A 19945-nucleotide genomic window follows, 5' to 3' on the forward strand; every position below is an offset into this window, starting at 1 on the left:
AAGTCTTGCCTGTTTAGAAAGACTGAATTCAAAGTGGTATGCATCAATCCTGACTTTCCTATGAAATGGCTTTGATGCAAACGTGCCCCAAGGAACACCAGCTCTTGCTTCAACACAAATCACACTGGGCAAAAGGAGAGTCCCTCAGGAGAACGTCACACTCCTATGGATGCTGCTCTGTGCTGCGTAAGGTTGTTCGTGGTGAGCAGGCTAGATCTGGTAGCAGAAGGTAGCTAGAAGTCTCCACATTCCTCAGACCAGACTGGTTAAAGCAAAACTCTATCTACTGCCCTCTTCTGATTGACCTCTTAAGGGCATTTTTCAAACTCCTCAAAGGCTACGTGAGACTGCTTTCTGTGCCAAACTGCTGGCAAAGCGCTGTAAACAACAGCCACTGGGCAGACTGCCACAGCTACAGTTTTGACAGCCAGCGACCGAGCTACTTTAAGAACTCTGGGTTGTGCCTTATGCAGCTGCAGCAGCAGCAGCCTTCCCTGCCAGCCACAGGACTTTCAGAAGAATACTAAAGCGCATGCAGAGGGCACGGAGGAACACGATAACATGTTAAGGTGCTTCAGGAGTAAATTCTCCTGGGACAGCTTCACTGTGATGCTCTCCCTGGGTGGCAGGAACAAGCAAGGACTGGTCATCTACAGCACAGGCAATGGAGGCGCTCGCAATACTTCAGAGCTGCATTACTAGTAACTTGAGAGCACTCAGCAAGAAAAGATGGCTAGTGATGGGAAAAGACTGGTGTCCAGACTGGTTTGTGTGGGGTCCTGGCTGAGCTCCTGTGAGTTGAACAGCCTCACGTTGTTGAGCACATCCTCCTGGAAAGAGTCCTTCATCTCGGTACCCTTAGCATTTTTCATCCCATCAACTCCATCCAGAATGAAATGCAATTCAGTGCTGCCCTTGCATGCTAAATTCTTTGTCGTGGTACAAGCAGACAACTGGCACATTGCTGCATTTTTGGCCATTCTCCACTATTCTGTCTTGATATGGCACCTCCTGCCATGATCTTGTACAGCTATTGACCCATTTTCATGACTGTGTGGGGTTTTATGGCTGGACATGAGGTCTCTGTGCACTTTTACTACTAACCAAAGGGTGAAGAGTGCTGTGATTTTCAGAGACTTCACACTTAACAGAGCAACTGATCAGGACAGAGCTCAAAGCAGATGGAGGAGATGACCACCAACAACATACTTTGGTACACAGGGTGTCCATACAACCACTGCTGTCCTACAATGTATTTCTGCATCCAAGCAATGAAGATCTCTGAATCTCTCCTCTTTACTTTGAAGCAGGCAGTTGTACTAGAGCAACACAATGCAATCACTTGACTGTAAACCACCCTCTGGCAAAGGGGATATACTCCCTTACAGGGAAAGCTTACCTGGGCCGCTGGGAATCATCCACAGGAGCTGGCTTTGAGAGCTCTGCCTCAATATTTGCTGTATCCTGGCTCCTTACTCCCTCTTTCACATCCAGATCCTTGGTGGAAATTATTACCTGACTTTTTGATGGTAAAAAACCATCCAGATCTCTCCCAGAAAGAGAGCTCCTGATTCTGTCCTTCCTGACAAGGGGAAAAAGATGAACCAGATTAATTAATTTCTTCATAATAGGAAACTAGAACCAAAACATGCTGCAGGTGCTAGCTTTGCTGATTCAAAAACTAGCAGTCTGACATAGCTTCTACCAACATTTGCAGTGAAATATCTACTGACAAAGAATAAGATCAGCCTTGTTCTCACACATCCTTACTTCCTAGAGTAGAGGAGCTGCCTTGTTTAGCAAATACTGTAGAACACAGCCCAGGCTGGACTAGCTCTCTTGAGAAAGATCACAAGGACAACAGTCCCACCCTGTCTGGATTGAGGCACACCTGTAGACAGGATAACCCTCTTTACCTTCAGAAGAACCTACAAACTGAATCCCCTAGGATTTGATCTAACCCCACATCTAAATGAAGCCCATCTCTCTGTTCTTCTCCCTCAGCTAACCTCCACAAACAACACCCAGCCTTGTCTACAGGGGACAGTGTGACTTCAAAGAGATATAGAAAAGTGCTTGCCAAATCTCCTTCCATCTACCTAAAAAACAGGACTGCACAGAGGAGTCCACTGTGTCATGTGGATACTAAAGCCTTGGTGGTTCCTCTTCTCTCTAACACAAGGACTTTGGGAAAATGTCAGGGAGGAACCAAGCAGATGCTCTTGGCCACAGAAGTAGTTCTAGAAACTGCCAATGCAGGGACCTCACTTCTATAAATTGGAGGATCTTGCTCTGCTCAGTACTGATTGCTAGTTCCCCCTTCCCTCTCAAAATCTCTTCTCCTTATCTGCTCCTTTGTCTACTGTCCCTTCCTCCCTTTCCACTTAGCAGATCTCCTTCTACCTAACACTTCAAAGAAAACCTGAAGGTTTAACATGTCTTCTGACACCACCACAGAACTCTTACCCTGCCTGCGTGTTCAACTCTCCACCTCTCTTGTCACAGGCTAACCCTGTCTGTGCTGGCTGCAAGCTCTTCAGCTCAAAGCCTGTCCACCCCTGTGTCCACAGCTCACACCCTGCGCAGCGCTCTATGATCTTGGTTCATCCGTAACAGACACACAGACAAACTGTTCGCGGTAAATCTTCCCCATAATAGACATCTACCCTACTACAGGCTGTGCCTGCCGGCCACACACGTTCCCCTAACACCCTCCTGATGGTGTGGCTGGTGGCCATAAGGACACCACAAACCCTTCCAGCACTATGCTGGAATGTCATCCTTGAAGAAACACAGAAATTCGACACACCCATTAAGCCAGCTTCATCTCTGCCTTCCTCTGTGGGCTGCTCATCACACCTTGACCAGAACCAGTCACTGTGATGACACATTATCAGAGAAAAGGGAGAGCTGCCTGGCTACTAAGCTCACTTGGGCTGCTCATTGCTTTTCCTGGATTTCTTCTTCCCACCACGTCTGGATGAAAAAGGAGTAGCTCTAGTCCCAGAAGCCTGTCCATCCTCTTCCCGCACCAAATGGCCATCGACATCAACCACACCTGCCTGGAAACAGGAAGAAATAAAACATGGACCAGGAAGCATTAGATCTGTAGCTGTCTAGACCACAAAAGCTATACAGCCCTTGCCCAGCAGATATTCCTGTGGAATATCTAATATCACTCTAATCTGGAAATCTGTAGGTACTACCAAGTATTTCAGGGAAACACATCTGTAAGAATGAAGTGAAAACTAAAATAGGGCCAAAATTATCCTCAAATTCATATGTCAAGTGTTTCAGCCACTTAGGGGGAGAATAACTTGGGTCTAGTCTCACAGAAATAAAAGCACCCTCAGAAGTCTTCATTTAGTGAAGATATGTATTATAATTACGTTTCTTATACTATTTCTCATATTGCCTCAACCATAAAACAGAGGCACCATTAAGCACTAAAAACTACCTAAATCAGGTTTCTGTTTTGATTTCCACTTCTTAAAGTAAAGACTTGAATAGGCCTGTTAGAGACTATGTGCTTCTGTTATACAAATACTTTGCATTTTCCCTTCTGCCTTTCTTCCAAAAAAATTCAAAGCATCTTCAGTTAAGCCACAGGACAAGTATATGACTCTGCATAACAGATAATGATTATTTTATCCACTTTACCGGGTAAAATCAAGGCAAGGAAGTAACCACTTCAGAGAGAAAATATTTCACAGATGGAAATAAGTAATGAAAAATAGATTATAAACTATAAGATAGAGTCCCACATCTGGATTTATGGTTTACATATGATACATTTACTTTGCTTAGAAATTATAAGGCTTAAAAGAGTTATCTCAGCAGAGGCAGGCAATCTGACACTGCCTTCTGCAACTGATTGACAGACAGGTCACCTTCTAGTTTATATTTTTTTCATTCCCATTTAATAAATTATTCTGTTCAGATAATGGGTCTAATGCTCTGCTGATATGAATGCCACTTTGTTAACTGGTGCACCTCTGCTCTGTGCACGTTTTATGACCCACTTATCCCATTAACATTTCTGAGCTTCAGATTTCAATGGGGAGAAGTTGAGAACTTGAGGCGATTCAAGGTTCAGCAGCAGAGAAGCCAATTCTAAGATAGATTCTGGGCCAGGCTGAAGCACCAGGCATTACCTTTTGAACAGCAGCAACAGCAGCAAAGTCATTTTTGTCTATCAGAGCATACTTGCTTCGTAATCTGGCCTCCACTTCACGCTCCTGTTGACTAGGGTAGAAAACAGCCCCTTACCATTGTGTTCAAGGAGGACTATTTCGTATGTCAAAACCTGTAATATCTGCCAATATCAGATTTCCAAAGAAAGCCATCTTTTACCCGTGATCTTATTCCCAAACACCCCACCTTGCTGCTCCTTTTCTTCCCCATAACCACTGTAACCTTCTTCCATTCTCCTCTTCTTTTTCTGTGATGTCCCCTTAGGCATCTTAGACATGGAAGCTTTTTGATGGCTATTTTAATACTTCACATAACCTTTTAATGGTCCAGATCAAATAATATTACCTCTGTTCAGTTCCATCACCTTACTTGAACCTAGTGATTTTCAAACTGAGTGATTTTTTTCACTGAAAGGGAAGGAGTAAAGCATTGTCAGATGGCTTAAATACACTATATGAGAATGAAAATTGTTAGAGAACCTGCAAGTTAAAAAAGACTAAAGCCCACTGTTTCAGAACAATAAAAGGAGTCCCAAGTTAAAAAAAAAATCAGGCAAAATTTTACCATGAAACCCATTTTGGTCTTGGGTCCCAGCAATGCCTGACTGCCCAGTCTGATGATGTACCACAGACGCTTGTCTTCACACAAGTTTCTCAAGTGCAGGCAGATTTTCTACAGCAATATCCCGATGTCACTCTTGTGAGTAGCAACCTCTACTGCCTAGCCAGACCATTGCTGGAAAGGTCGGTGGGGCAGGGAGTGGGTGGGTTGCCCTAATACTCTTATTCTTCTTGGTTTTCTATTTCATGACATGGAAGATGCTTGTCCTCATTTTTAGGATTTTTTTCCAGCCTGTCATTTACCTTCCCTCCTCCAGCCTAAAAAACAACTTTCATCATCCATTGTTGACATTTTCGAATAGCCACCTTCACGCTGTCTCCCATCCCACACCACACATCAGAGAGCACCTCCTTGGAAATAGCCACAGAGCCCTCTTATCATGTTCCTCCAAGTTGCTTTATGACCTTCCTTTGCCATGATCTCTAAAAAAAGAAAGTAAATCTGATGACTTTTAGATGCCGGTGTGGTTACACCAGTTCATATCATCTCATCCTACAGAGTTTCATTTTTCTTTTGATCTGTTTGCAGACTGCCTCGCACTATGGAGGTATGCTCCATGACTAGGGATCCTGCACAGTTTATGCTCGGTGATGGTATCTTTGCCAAGAAGACTTTAACCAGTGAAGTTTACCATCAAGGGCCTTTGCACGTGACTTACGAGCACTGGAAGGTTAGAGGCAATAGTCTTCTTGTGCAAAAGCCAGCAGAATTTGTCCAAAATTGTGTTTTCTGTTACAAGTTATTCCCTGTACTTCATAATGATTCTTCACCGATGTCACAGTAAGTGTGATATCACAGACAAAAGCTTGGTCAAATTTCTAAACCTTACTGTGAAATGCATCGACCTTGGATATCTTACCTTACAATCAGTTTGAACTGCTTAAATACCTCCCGGACTTGCCTGATGTTCACTATCTGAGGAAAAGATGTATGCAGTGAAGATACAGATAAGCATTTCTATGCTGTGGTCAGCTGTACCGATTGAAATATTTCAGATTGTGAGAGCTCTGCTTTCCACTTGCTAGGTATCCACACTCAAGGAGAGTTACCTTTATCCTGCACTTGAGAGTCAGGCTGGAGGTGGATACGTTGCTCATTCTGAGGCAATTTTTAAAGCAAAAGGAATCTGAAAGACCGTGGTAAATTCCATGGAGTGCACAGCCATCAAATTAATGAATTATTTACAATAATTTTGCAAATTACATAGATGGAAACTACTGACTTTGCGGATTATGATGCTACTTCTCTTTTCACTGCTGCCCAAGACTGCCCGAGTACTTGGAACTGCCAGAGCACTATCTTTAGCCCTCTTACCCATGATAACAAATCAGTGCAGTCGAGCCATACTACTGTCGCTGGTTAAGGGCTGATGAGCAGAGGCACGGACACATAAGTAATGGGCAGTCTGCAGCTGAGCAGGAATCTGCACTCAGCTCTCTCGTAGTCCAAAAGACTGGACCAAGCGATGAAATGCACTATCTCTGTTCTCAACCCTCTCTCTAAAAGATTCTTCAGTGCCATCCTTCCCTGTGTGAAACTCCTTAGTCCTTCTCTAACTTCCCTGCTCCACACCCACCCACATCACATTTTGCAGGCCAGGTAAAACACACCTTCACGTAAGCCTTTATTCTGCTCCACTCCTGCCTGCTGGAGGGAGAGAACAGGGACTCTGAGAGAAGATAATGATTACATTAAATGAGAGGGAGTGTCTCAAGTGTTTTGTTTAAACTAAAGTGTTATCTAACTGTTTGGAAAACAGTCTTCCAGCAACTTCTGCACTGTTGTCACACTGGCTTCTGTTCACAACCAAACAAAACTTTACAGTAACTCTGACTGTGCATTTATGACTTCCATTTCCTTATATTTCGTTTGTTTTCCAGTTTGCCCACACAGGAATATTTCTGTACGCAGGACTTTTGCTGTTTTGTTTTGCAATCATTTTGCAGTCAACAGGTAGTTTCAAGTTGAGAGACCCTGCCCTAATGAACCTGTCTCTAAAAGACTGGACATATTTTGGCAACACACCTTGCAAAGATTGAGTCTGATGTTGGCAGGGCAAAATTTTGACATTAATTCTTTAAAGAAGTTCCAAATAAACCAATTCAAAGGGTTTTGGGTCTGAGGAGAAGTCTCAAGCTTCCAAAAAAGCAAAAATGGAATGAAAACAAGGAGACAGTCCTTAACATGCAAAAAAATTAAATTACAATTCTGTAGCGCTTTGGGGGTTAAAGACAACCTCTTCAGAAGACATTTTCATTGCTTCTGTCTTGGAGTAAAATGGGATGGAATCAGTATTTAAGTCCTTCTCCACTAGAAAGCTACTTACATCAATTTCATCAATGACTCCTTTTAGGTATTTATGGACTTGAGACTTAATCCCTGCTATCTGGATGTCAGTCAGAGGGTCATAAGTCACGAAAGAACGATTTACCTAAGAAAAAAGGTGAACAACTGAGTATCCGTGAATTACAAAAAGCTGAGCAAGTACTAGTGTGGCGAACACCTAACATCGCTCTACTGTGCCCAAGGAAGCCTTATGTTTAATTTCTGACTGCAACTTCTCATCATCTGAGTTGACAGGACATGGGGCTTGGGAGCAGACTGAAGGCAATGCATTCCTCGTCACATTTCAATCAAACAAGAGGAGGCCTTCAAGTTTCTGAAGAAACATCTACAGTGGTTGGGGACTGAAGCTACAACACAGTCTCACTGCATGGGATCTTCAGAATTTTGCCTAAACCCCAAAAGACAGTGCTGAAAGCAGAAGGAAGAATACAATCACACTGGACACTGAGTTAACTGATCCTACTGCAAAACAAATATCATGACAAAGCCTTAACTATGTCCCATCTAAGATGTTGCAGCCTATTCCTTACCAAGCTGTCATGCATGGCCAGTTCCTGCTTCAGAAGAATAATCTCCTTCTCCAAAGCCTTCACTGTCCCCTAGCCAGAAAACAAAAGGGTGAGCAAATGACTAAATGCTATTGGAGAAAAAACTGCTGAAAAGCAGCATTAAACTGGCTGCCAGAGAACATCACAGCTGTGTACCAGCTCCCCCAGGGTTTGCTGTCAGGTTTGCATCAGTGAAGTAGTGGGAATGGAAATCACTTTGCCTTTGATTAACTTCCAACAGGACAGCTTCTGTTGTATCCTGGGTGTACTGCCTGCAGAGTCAGCCTAAGCCATAAAAGAAGGGCCACCTGTTTTTTAATTTGATGCTTTCCTGATCTGATACTGCAGGGGTCATCAGGTTCCAGACTATGAGATATTATCTTGAAAGCAAAAAAATATGCAGGTTTCCACTCTGACCCTTACTGAGTTTTGACATTAACTTTAATAGAGGAGGGAGTCTCCTGTGGTGTATTTGATTGAATTTCTCCATAACGTGGAATATCTTCAAGCATTCACTATTTAGAATGTGTTTCCAGAAAGGTGGGGGTACACAAATCTCCTTGGGATTGAGTGAGAATTGGCTACTGAGCCGCTTTTCAAGCGACTTGCTGAGCATCAAAGCACAGTAGCTTCCTTAAACTTTACTCTTTCGGCTACGCTTTTCTACTCCAACATCTCAACAAAAATGGAAGGGACTGAAGAGGAAAATACAGTCTGTTGTACAACTTCTTCTGGAAGCTGTTGGAGGAAACTCCCCAGCTGTTTCTCTGCTTGCCAAGGAGATCAGACCATGAAATACAGCAGGGCTCTCACACACACCACATGTGTTACAGATCAGATAACTCTAAACTTGTTCTCTGGGCTGTCAGTAATTCATAGAGCATTTACTGCTGCCAGCTCTGTTTCAGCTGTGAAAGTGCATTCGGGACATCTAAAATACTATGATCATTTCCTTTATATTATTTCCTTGTTTAAACAAGTTTTGTAATTGTGGCAAAAATGTTATATTACCAGCAGCACCAGGGATAATGCTGTCTAAAGCTGCAGGTAGGACTGGAGATGATTTCCCCACATACCAGGGGAGCAGTCCACAACATAATATCTCTGTTAAGAGGTGAATCTTATCAGAAAAATTATGGGCTTATATGCATGCAGTTGAAAGAATTACCACGTGTCAGGGAAGATGTGACCATATGCATGACTGTACCCTCTAGCATATTCAAGGAGACTGTAATTAAATACCAATGAAAAAAAGTTTCATACCAATCCATTTTATCATATACCTAAATTTAGCAAGGGTCAGCTTGGCTGATGAGTGGTAATTCATTAAGCTACCGAATTTCCCTCTGGTTTTTAAGGTCATTACCCTAAATATTAATGAACCTGAGAAAATATGCCTTCTTCCATTCCCCTTCTCTACATACCTCTCGGTCATATGTCTCATTAAGGATTGGCTCTGTTGTGATCCATTTCATTCTGGTAGCAAAACGAAGAGAAGACAACTGAAAAACATGAGCTTAAGTAACTGAAAGAGATATTGGCAAGGATATAATTTTCAGAATCTTTTACTACTTAATCATATGGGATCCCAGAACACAGAAATACAACAGCTATTTAACTGCAGGGAGCAGTATAGAAGTTGTCATTCCAGGAGCGTATCCTGTAGTGCTCACTGGCTTCTATGTGATTAGCCAGCTTCAGAGGATGTCTTTGTCTTCTCTGTTCTGCATGCGGACAGCTCATTGTACCAGAGTTGCGACCTCAAAAATATCCACTCCCATTTCTAATCAAAATAACACTCAGACCCGAAAAACTCCAAATCACACATCAATGGCCTTCAACCTTAATTCCTGCAACTGTGGTATCTTGAGAGTAAGCCCCTGCAGCCTGAAAATCCTCTTCTTGATGCAAAGTATAGCAGCTGTCTTCTCAGTAATATTACAAGTTTCTAGATGCTATCAGAACACAAGGAGGAGATGATAAAAACAACTCTGCCTTGAAGACAACTGCCTAACAGGTGTCTGTGTTTACATTTTTTTGCTACCTAAAACTTTCTTGGCAAAGAGAAGAGTGATTCTGTTCTCTGTGTTACAGATGTGGTCAAGCTGATCCAGTTCAAGCAGTGAGACTTTCCACAATTTCATTATTTCACAGGTTAAAAAACTTCACTGTTAGAAGGTTACTCTTGATTCCTGAACCAGCAGAAAGCCAGCTCAGCTCTGATGTGAACTGGTGTGATTCCATTGACCTCATTTTGCCTTCTTCTTTGAATGTACCATTCAAACACATTCATAGAGTTGAACCAACAGTAATAATTAACACTATCCAGTGTGCTCAGATTTTAGCTGCTTGTGCCTGTTCTATTTCAGGCTCTCATTTTCCCCAGGGCCACTTACCACTCATCTGTTTGCATCACAAAGCAGACTGGCAGAGCAATCTGTTTTCTGAGCCTTTGAGATAAGATGAGCTATCCAATGTTTCTGATGAATTAGGCAGGATGTTTCTCTGGGATTTCTGCCATGGCCCTCCAGAGACTATTCTTTAAACCGAGCTACGGCCAATTGCAAGAGTAGCAGGAACAAGACTTTAATTCTGCAGAAATCAGTTCAACTTACAGTCTCTTCCACATGCACAGCTTCCCCACAGATATTTGCCACTAGGACAGTATTGCAGTTTCCCCCTGGGAAAATTTTAAAAGAAAAAAAAAGCAAAGAATATAATTTGGGGTTTTTTATTGTTTCCTTTTCTGGAATGTATTATATTATGTGCTGACTAAAATAGAAAAAAAGAAGCAACAAAGAACACAGCCAGTTTCTAACTGTCCCTCTAAAGTTCCCATGGGTACAGAAACACAGTGGCACAGAATGACTTAAGAATAAAGGTAAAATGTGTTTCTCATGTGGCGATGATGCAGTAAGATGGATGGGAATACAAACTGTGAAAGCCTGAAATCAGGAAAACTGGAGCAGAGGATTTTAAAAGCCCTTGGCCTAAATCTAATAGCGGGGAACCTGGCAGGACATAGACACTGCCTTTCCTAAAAGCAATGCAAGACTTGTGCTTGGAATGCCTCAAACATCACTCTTATTTCTGATGACTTCGGTTACTCCACACAAATGTCTACAGCCTGTTTTCAGCTGCTTTCTCCTCCCATGTCTCCAGCCTGCATTCCAAGAGTATAAGCCTTTCCTGTGGATTCACAATGTACCACAGCTTTGTGTTTATCATCTGTAGCCTGATCCTAAAGCAGGAGCATCTGAAAAGGCTTGTAACATGCTGGGTTTGGGGGTTTTTTGGTGGTAGTTTTTGAAAGTATTCTAACAAAGGTTTCGTTAATTTCTACTGGCTTGATCAGTGTGGGCTTTGTACTGTCTCCTGTGCCTGCTGTTTTATTTGATGAGGAAAAACAGACATCCTGAGAACGATGATGAGTTCCATGTGTTTGTATGTTATGGCCTTAGGACTTAACATGCTCACTGAAACAACATTGTTTTCTAGGAGCTATTTGGGGCTGTTGTAATGCACAGCTCTTACCTAGTGAGTCCTTGAGAACGTGAGTGAGCTTGCTCTGCCGGAAGGGGATGTGGTCCCTCTTAGGATCAGCCAAGGCAATGATGATTTGCTCAAGGAATGACAGAGACTTGTTGATGTACGTGGCTTCTTTCAGAACCTGTCCTTCAGACTGTAATGAAGATCAAAAGGCAAGGCTTCCACAACACGTTTCTGGCCAAACCACAGAAGAGAGCATATTCCTTACTAAGGGTACATCTCCACTTGACTGCGAGGTTAAAGATCTAATTCAGACCCAATAAATTTGTGATCTAGAGCTTTCTTCAGTCTGAAAACAAGTTTTCAGAGACGTCAGGTTTTCATTACAAGTCTACAAAGACCACTGGCTTTCCTTCCCAAAGGGTAAATTATGTATTTGTCAATGGGCTGATGCGATTTCTATTCTGATCAATACAGAATGTCACACAGGACATGAGCAGCTTTCAGTTGTTGATCCCTAATGCTCTAAGAAAGTTTCAAGGGTTTGCCTGCTGTGACTAGGAATGGGGGATTTGCACTGTCACTCATAGAATGAAGAGGAAAATCAGAGGTCCTTTGTCTTAATAGTTGATGGCTCTAGCCCTTTCTTTCATGGAGAAATTAACTCAAATTAACTAACTGAATGTGGTTTAGGTTGGAAGGCACATCCAGGATGGGAGTCACATACATGTGGACTTAGAAACGATACACAGCAGCTGCAAACAACTGAGCACCCTCTGATGTGTTAATGTGACTTACAATTTCTCACAGTCCCTCCTACTTATCACAGGTTGAACTCTGTTGTGGGGAAAACCCAGAATTTCACCTCCACCATGTTGATTACTAGACTCTTCACTGAAATATTTCTTCCATTACTTACTCCGGTCTTGCTCAGTCTCTCTGAGCCTGCCAGATCTATTAAGTTGATTTTAGAGTTAATGCATTTGACATCTGAGAAAACTCTGAAACGAGACTAAGGGAGAAAAGAATATAAACTGTACTTAACAGTAGACAAAACCAAAATACAGTAAAAAACAGACATGTAAAGATTATCAGCCATTTGAGTCCCTGGGAAAACTGCTGGAGCTCTTACCTCAATATAAATAGTAAAGATGCAATGGGATCTGGATGAATTTTTATTCAGTGTGTGCTCTGCTATCATTCTGTTGGTCTCACCCTGCAAATGAAGTCAAAATTCAGGACAGTGTTTTTAAACTTTTGCATTGGTAGAATAAAGGGAAATCAGAAATCCACACAGTTAGTTGTGGGTGCTGGTCTCTTCTGTCAGGTGGCTGGAGATAGGATGAGAGGAAATGGCCTCAAGTTGAGGCAAGGGAGACTTAGGTTGGATATTAGGAAAAAATTTTTTACTGAGAGGGTTGTCAGACATTGGAATAGGCTGCCCAGGGAAGTGGTTGAGTCACCATCCCTGAAGGTATTCAAAAGTGAGTAGATGGGGTACTTCAGGACATGGTTTAGTGGGCATGGTTGATGGTTGGACTTGATGATCTTGAAGGTCTTTTCCAACTTAAATGATTCTATGACTCTAAATAAACAGTGGTTCAATCCTCACTCTGCAGAGCCCGTAACACCAACCAGTTGGTTAGAGCAGTCAGAGCAGGAGCTCACCGTGTTTGCCTTGCTTTCTTACTCAAAGACCCCTCAAAGCATTTCATGGTGCAGTTGGTAAAGGTCACTGTTTACTGTAATAATGCCTTTTACCGGAGACCACATTATCTGCATTTCCACTTTCAAGGCTCAGGTCACAGAACTGTGGCTTTTTGAGGAACAGTCAGGCAAGCCTTGTTCAGAGGCAATACCTCCCCAGCTGTTTCAGTTTCTTGATGACTAGAAAACCAAAGAGCTCTGCAAGCTTTAAATGTCATAGAAAACTCACACAGAAATGATAGCCACAAATTTGTAATGCCTACTTACAGGAAAAGAAAGCAACATTGAAAATGATGTTGCAACTGCTTGTTAGGACCACTGGTCTATCACAGAGCTGTGCTGCCAGGCTGGCAAGGCAGAAAAGGAAATGGAAGGCTCTACAGCATAGAAGTGCACTTGTTAACAGGTTTCACAGCTGACTGGTCTGCCTGGGTCTCAACGGACAATGACCTTTGAGAGTTGGAAGGTCAGTGACTGGCTCCACACTAGGGAGCGTAAATCTAAGAGCAAGGATGAAGGTGAAGATCTCTAGGTAAATACTATCATCCCCACTCCACAGATGAAGAGTCACAGCATAGTGGGCAGCCTCCTCAAACCCTGGAGCTTTCTCTGTGAACCTAGAACCACACACAGAACTCATCTAAGGACCTGAATGGATCCCCAGGCACCACTTGTACTTTTTCTGTCTATAAATCTCAAGTTAAGCTGCATTATCATCATCCTTCTACTTGTTAAAAAGAAAATGGGAGCTCCTGCAAATCACAGAGGCTAGCTTAGGACAACACAGTCCCATTATTAAAAAGGCAAGTGAAAGATTTTAAGGACACCAGATGGCTCCTGGTAAGAATACGCTTCCTGCATACAGAACCAATTATTTATTCATGTTTTCCTTATGAAATAAAGTACACACAAGTAAACGAAAGATGCAGACATAAGTAAGCAAACTCCCTTCACAAATCCAACCCACTGTGTGAAAGTCCCTGCCATAAAATCTGACTAACGGTACCTATGCCATGACCATCCCAGCCTATCTGCCAAAGATGTTGCTGGTGAGACTCTTTTTTCTTGGAGCATTGACATAGCTAGGACAGGCAGGTGTGTTTTTCAGGAAGAAATTCCAGTGTTGGTCAGCTGGTGGGTCTAAAAGGATCCCAAATATTCTACACTTTGTACTAAGTCACTCACTGACATCCTTATGTGATAACCAGGGTAATGAAAACAAGTCTTTTTGGCTGTCTGGGATCTCAGTCAGCTGAAGGGGTCGGTGAGGTGGCTGGTATTTCAGACAAGGCTTTTGAAATGAAGGCAGATTCTGCAGCTGCCTTCGCTATTTTGGTGCTGCCTGGAATCTCCAACGCTACTACGTTCTGTGGTCTCACCTCAACATATTTCCTCCATCACTTGACTTGCTCTGGCGTACACTAAAAACAGGGTTTCTCCACAGAGATCTTCCAGAATCTGTGTGCCAGGGACATTTTCCTTGCACGAACAGGGCTACAGAGAGTTACCAGTTCTTTTATCCACAATAAAGAGAACAAAGAGGCCTGAACCTCCCTGCAGCCATCCTGGACACAAACCTCCTGCTTTACTGCCTCCTCCCTCAGCTAAGCCAATAAATATAAAAATCAGATGAAGTGTAGTATTTGTTTTTTCTTGCCTCAAAAAGGAGATTTAGAGCATCTTCCTCATGGCTAACTGAATGTATAGATAAGCCCTTCACATAAACACCCTGCGGGCAATCCACTACAGCCATCTGCATGTCACTGGTCCCATTGCTGGTCATGGTGGACAGAAGGTCAAACAAGGTCTCATTGTAGATTTCCAGGTAGGATATTCGGACAGTGATGAACGGATCAACAGAATGTGCAGTTGCTTTGAAGACCTGTACAAAAACAAAGAGTTTGTCAGTGGCAGTGCTAGCTCACAAACAGAATTATTAGCTATTTATGGCTTTCCAGAGAAGCTATTTTCAAGTTTCTGTGCAGCTACAAGTGCATCTGTGTACATGTAGCTAATTCTGAACTGTGGTTGTCTGAGGGCTGACAGGGCTAAGTCAACGGCTTTAATGATTTCGCAAAATGATAGCTTTAAAAACAACAATTTTGAAGGCCTGCTTACATTTGGGAAGCAGCATGTACTTTATGTGAGCTGGTAGAATTAAACAGGAACAACCTCTGCAATTGACAGTAAAGCAGAACTACAGAATTCCTCCCATCTTTGTTTCAGGTTGTATGTGTTGTGTCAGCCCCACACTGAGCACGTGAGTTGTCTTTGTGGAAGTGGAGAGCATTCTGCAGTATCGCTGCCTAAAGATAGGCAGACCTGCCCCCTCAGAGCAGTGGTAGACTTGTGCCTCTGGACAGGGACGTGTCTATGCAGCAACGGGACCAACAAATCAGCATGTTTCAAGCCAACACCATCCCAGTGCTCTGAAACGTCGCTGTTATCAGTGAACAAGGTCATGGTGTAGTAAAATGAAGGTACAAAGTAACTATGTTTTACAGCCTCCTTTACTTCTTTAATGATCATTACTTAGATAAAATGAAGTAAAAAAAAAGGACCGGTGGAGATTAACATAAAACATATTCACTGTGTTAAAACACTTTTATGAGTATCAGCAAGAGCTGACCTTGTGATTTCTTCCAGCCTCTTTTCCCACTCAAATCTAGTACCTGCTGTATAGCTCGGGGTATGATTCCTCGATGCTTGTACTCGGCAGTTGCTCCCGTCATCGTGTAAGTTTTACCAGCCCCCGTTTGCCCATAGCACATTATCGTGCCTAGAAAAGATTCAAAAGCAAAAGAATAAACTTAGGAGGGAGCCTCTGCATTTCTCAGATGGAACATCAAAAGGATCTCTCCCTCAGATCAAATCTACACTTATTGTCAAAACAATAAAAATAGCAACAAATTACCATTATAGCCAATTAAAGCTTCAGACACCAATTTCTTAGCCACAGTCTCATAAGCCAGTTCCTGGGAGGCATTGTGAAGGACGCCATCCAGTCTAAAGGACCAGTCAGTCTGCCTGTTATTCACAACTCCTTTCTTGGCATCTTTTCTGATGTATATATCTATGGTCTGAAACCCAAAAAGAGATGAAGATAACTTTGATAGCCATGAAGAGTTTCAGCAGTTATTGTCTGAAAAAAAATACCCACTGAAGACCTGGAGGTAAGTAGAAAACAGAGCACAAATAATAATATTGTTTTACTGATCTTGATGGTATTTTCTGGTAATGGATACTTTAAAAAAAAGGAAATGTGGCTAAGCTCATCTGTTTACCTTTCAGTGATGTGTCTGATTTCAGAAGGGGGGATAGAAATAGACTGTACCGCAGGGAGACCTCTTAGGCTGAAATGGTGGTTACCGCTAGGAATTCCTCAAGGAACAGTCAGAGTCCCAGTCCTTTTGAGGATCTTCTCTAGTGACTGTACCACAAGAAGTATGTTTTCCATAGTCATGCTTGCTGATACAAAACCATGAGCTACTGTCAGCACAGAGCACAGCATGCAGGAACACATGAATCAACACGGCCTTAAGGAATGGAAGAATTCTGCATTTCTGTGGGCAAAACTGAAATAAAATTCCAAACCTTCCACACTTGCAATCTCTTTTTCTCTACCTTGTTGTCTGGCCCAAACTTGATCATATCTTGAGCAAAATTAGCTGTTGGCTTGACTCGCACAAATGTATGGACTCTCTTTTCTACTGCATCCATTCTAACTAGAGAGGGAAAAAAGGGAAAAATCAACAATGTTGCACTCCCTAAAATGAAATTAAATGTTATTTGTCGTGAAAAGGCAAGCTACAGAGTAGTCAAGTTTAAAAATACAGCATTGACAAATGTTCAGCTGCACTTTCTACTCTTTATTAAAAGCAACTGTGGGCAAACAGTTGCTGAAAATTCTTTGCAGCATTGTTCTGCTCGGAAAACTGAGCATGTAAAAAGAGAAGGGTCTTACTGATCATGATTTCCTCTTGTGCATCAGGCACATTAGTGTATGACAACACAAGCTTTTCTTCCTCTTAGCCTTGCAAAGCAAAACAATTGCAGGAATACAAGACAGATTTTCCTTTGTCTAGTGTTTTCTGTGTGTGAAGGCACACACAGCCTTGTTTTGTAAGGTTAGCTCATCTAGAACTGTATTTCAAGCTTCTGAGGCTTTGAGTTAGACGTGGTATAGGTGAAACCAAGCCTGAAGGAACTCAACAGCACTGCAAAGGACCGTGCAGCCCATTGGTATGCCAACATTTCCAATGCTCTGAGCAGTAATTACCTTGTTTACAGTCTGTATTGAATATGCATTTCTCATATCTTTGTAACCCCTTCTTTATACTGATACGCAAAAATATATTAAACTTCCTAATGAACACCTGATCTTAAAGTTTCCAGAAGAAAAAAAGTCATGTGCCTGACAACTCCTGGTGAAATTCTTGTGTTGCTCTTCTGGTCAATGCAACTTCAGTAAGCAGCTGTCAATATCTGGCAAAGCTAGATGATTTGCTGGCTAAAATCCACCAGAGGAGGGCTCAGAGGATACATCCAGCTGCTAAAGCCCCATCTAAGAAACATGGACTGAGTATTTTTAAATCCCTGGAACATGCAGATCCTGTGTTTTCTCTCGGCTGTTTCCTACAGACAGCCTGGGCCCAATAGTTGTGTAATATCTAGTGACAACTTCTAATTTCGGACCAGATCTTTGTATCCTTTGTATATTAAGTATTTTTATTCACCTTATCTGCTGTGACTCCTTTAAAAAGAAACATAGACATGTGAGTTGAACCAAGACTTCTCTTTATTTAAAACAGAGGTGACCATTTGAATGACTACCTGGTAAAGGTACCGTGGGCGCCTTGTCCTTTTCCTCGACTACTGCAGTGATGCCAACACAATGCCCACTGTAGAATCCAAAATAGAGCTATGTTACCGTGACCATAATCTCTTCAGCATCGGCGACTGTCTTCGAATAAATGATCTGTGAAAAAGCACGGTGATAAAGAAGTGCATAGATGTCACCATAAGGATTCGGCTCTAAGTAACACACACAAAAAGTTGCCAAAATATTTGCCAGCACTGCATAAATAAAGGCAGGAGCAGCACAGGTACAAGCGACATGGAAACAGACATGGAGTTTTAAAGTTGGTAACCAGCATAGAAATGCTACTTACCTGTTTATCGGGATTGTTAGAGATCACAAAACTCTGCTACGCAAATATAACCCTGTGCTGGAGGGGCATGTGCCTTATTTCTTCAAAGCTGCAGCAAAAAGCACAGCAGGAAGAAGGAGCAGGGGAAAATTTTAGGCAAAAACTCTAATATGAATCAGAGAGAGACAGAACAAATTCCAAATGAGTGGAATTTTCCTCACTGCAACAATGCCCACTGTTCGATGTTAGGACAAAAGCAAATTACTCCTGGGAGTATTTACTAACGTTAGAAGACGGGAAGGAAACCGGGAAACACCTCTCTGGCAGACTCCTAACCAACAGCGTAGAGACCACAAGCTCTCCAGCTCATTAACAATACCCCAACCATCCAACCAATCTGATCAGTAATTGTGGGGTTTTTTTGTCTGCAGTGGAATTTTTATTGAGGCACTATGAAAAAACCTACATGTTTACTGGTCAGCTAACCAAAAACGTTTCTGGCTGTTTCACCGCTAAATCATCCGCCCCTGGTTCAAACAGGAAATGTTGAAAGGACAAGAGCGAGATTTGCTGTTACCTTCACTCATCATTCAGCACCCATAACATAAGCCAAGCAAGCAAAGCAAATCACAATTCACAACTCGGGCCATCGGTTTTGAAGCTCTTTATGACAAGGTGCCAAACCCAAGTTCCTTGGTCCCTCCTTACACAGCAGCTGAAGCCAGCAGGACTCCCCGACTAGTTAGTCTCAAGACTAACAGACTATTTATGCTCAGAATTAATGGAAACAGTTATCTCTGCAATGGAGGCAGACACCAACGTGCCTACACAAAGATTAACGCCAAAGGGAAATTTTAGATGGAGATTTGGGGGCCGATTGGCACAGAAATGTGTACCCAGAGCAGTGAAGTGCAGTTTTCTGAGAGACCTAAGCTTATCCACCACAGATGGACAAAAGCCTGGGCCAAATCTAAACACTGGAGAGGCAAAGCTGCTTTTGAGGTGGTGACCATGAGGCTGTCCCTAGAATTAAAACTCCAGTGATGCTGTCAGCATTGAATCCACCCAGTTCAACATCAAAGCCCAGTTCTGCCTCAGCACCCAGGCCATCTGCACGCCCGGGGCCACCTCTGCCCCAAGGAGAACAGGAGAGAGAAGAGCCCCAAATTACCTTCTGCCTTCCCAGCTGACTGCAAACCAGCCAGACACTGCGGGATGCGAGGCAGCTAGTGACACGGCTGCACTGATAATGGGGGCCTAGGAGAGATGACAGAAGAGGTGGGATGATGGCATGAGGATGGCTGAGATAACAGGCAACAGAGGGAGTGCCGTGGACAGCCATGCCCACAGCCCCGCTTGCTGGAGAGGAGGGCAAAGGAGGTGACCTGAGAGGGAGCTGAGGCCGAGGTGGGGGCTGTAGGGACAGGGAAAAGATCGTCCATGTTTTAGCAGACCTGGGAGGGTGGGGGGTGGAGATGGTGGGGACACAAGATCTTGAGGAGGTGAGGCTGGGGGTCAGCGAGAGGGAGAGCAAGGCCTACGGAGACATCGCCTGAGTGAGGGGAACAAAGCCTGGGGGGCAGGAGGCGAGGCCTTGCCGGGGGGGGGGGGGACGACGACAAGTCCTGGAGGAGGGGAACAAAGCCTGCGGGGCTGATGCGGCCTGTGGGGACACCACGGCCGGAGGAGTCGGCTGACGACAAGGCCCTGAGGAGGGGGTGACCCCCGGGGGCAGCCCCCCCCCCTCACCTACCTGCGTCCCCTCCTCAACCGGGCCCGGGCGAGGAGAAGCCGCGGCGGCCAGCGGGGGTTGTGTACGCCGTTGCCATGGCACCTACCTCTTCCGGTCTCTCCCGGAAGCGGAGGGAGGCGGAAGTGGAGTGGGTGGGT

At 43.4% G+C, this 19945-nt stretch overlaps 1 protein-coding gene across 3 annotated transcripts in view; it reads right to left on the reverse strand.

Moving 5' to 3' along the window:
- The window catches only part of KIF9 (kinesin family member 9), a 27345-nt gene extending 7450 nt beyond the window's left edge, over positions 1-19895 (reverse strand). Inside the window, exons 1-17 of one of the 3 annotated variants that reach the window (XM_049799277.1) lie at positions 19809-19894; positions 17739-17883; positions 16530-16630; positions 15820-15985; positions 15578-15684; positions 14563-14787; positions 12331-12414; positions 12118-12210; positions 11244-11391; positions 10325-10389; positions 9134-9211; positions 7692-7760; positions 7142-7246; positions 5675-5730; positions 4155-4245; positions 2932-3062; positions 1400-1582 (exon numbers count right to left, since the gene is read on the reverse strand). In XM_049799277.1, the coding sequence (XP_049655234.1) occupies positions 1400-1582; positions 2932-3062; positions 4155-4245; positions 5675-5730; positions 7142-7246; positions 7692-7760; positions 9134-9211; positions 10325-10389; positions 11244-11391; positions 12118-12210; positions 12331-12414; positions 14563-14787; positions 15578-15684; positions 15820-15985; positions 16530-16625 (1697 nt within the window). In that variant the 5' untranslated portion in view covers positions 16626-16630; positions 17739-17883; positions 19809-19894. Of the gene's footprint in view, positions 1-1399; positions 1583-2931; positions 3063-4154; positions 4246-5674; positions 5731-7141; positions 7247-7691; positions 7761-9133; positions 9212-10324; positions 10390-11243; positions 11392-12117; positions 12211-12330; positions 12415-13752; positions 14788-15577; positions 15685-15819; positions 15986-16529; positions 16631-17738; positions 17884-19808 lie in introns of those variants that run through there. The other 2 variants (XM_049799275.1, XM_049799276.1) reach the window with 2 other exon arrangements.
- Between the last annotated feature and the right edge of the window lie 50 nt (positions 19896-19945).

The sequence above is a fragment of the Accipiter gentilis genome, chromosome 4, assembly GCF_929443795.1.
Source record: "Accipiter gentilis chromosome 4, bAccGen1.1, whole genome shotgun sequence".
NCBI lineage: Eukaryota > Metazoa > Chordata > Aves > Accipitriformes > Accipitridae > Astur > Astur gentilis.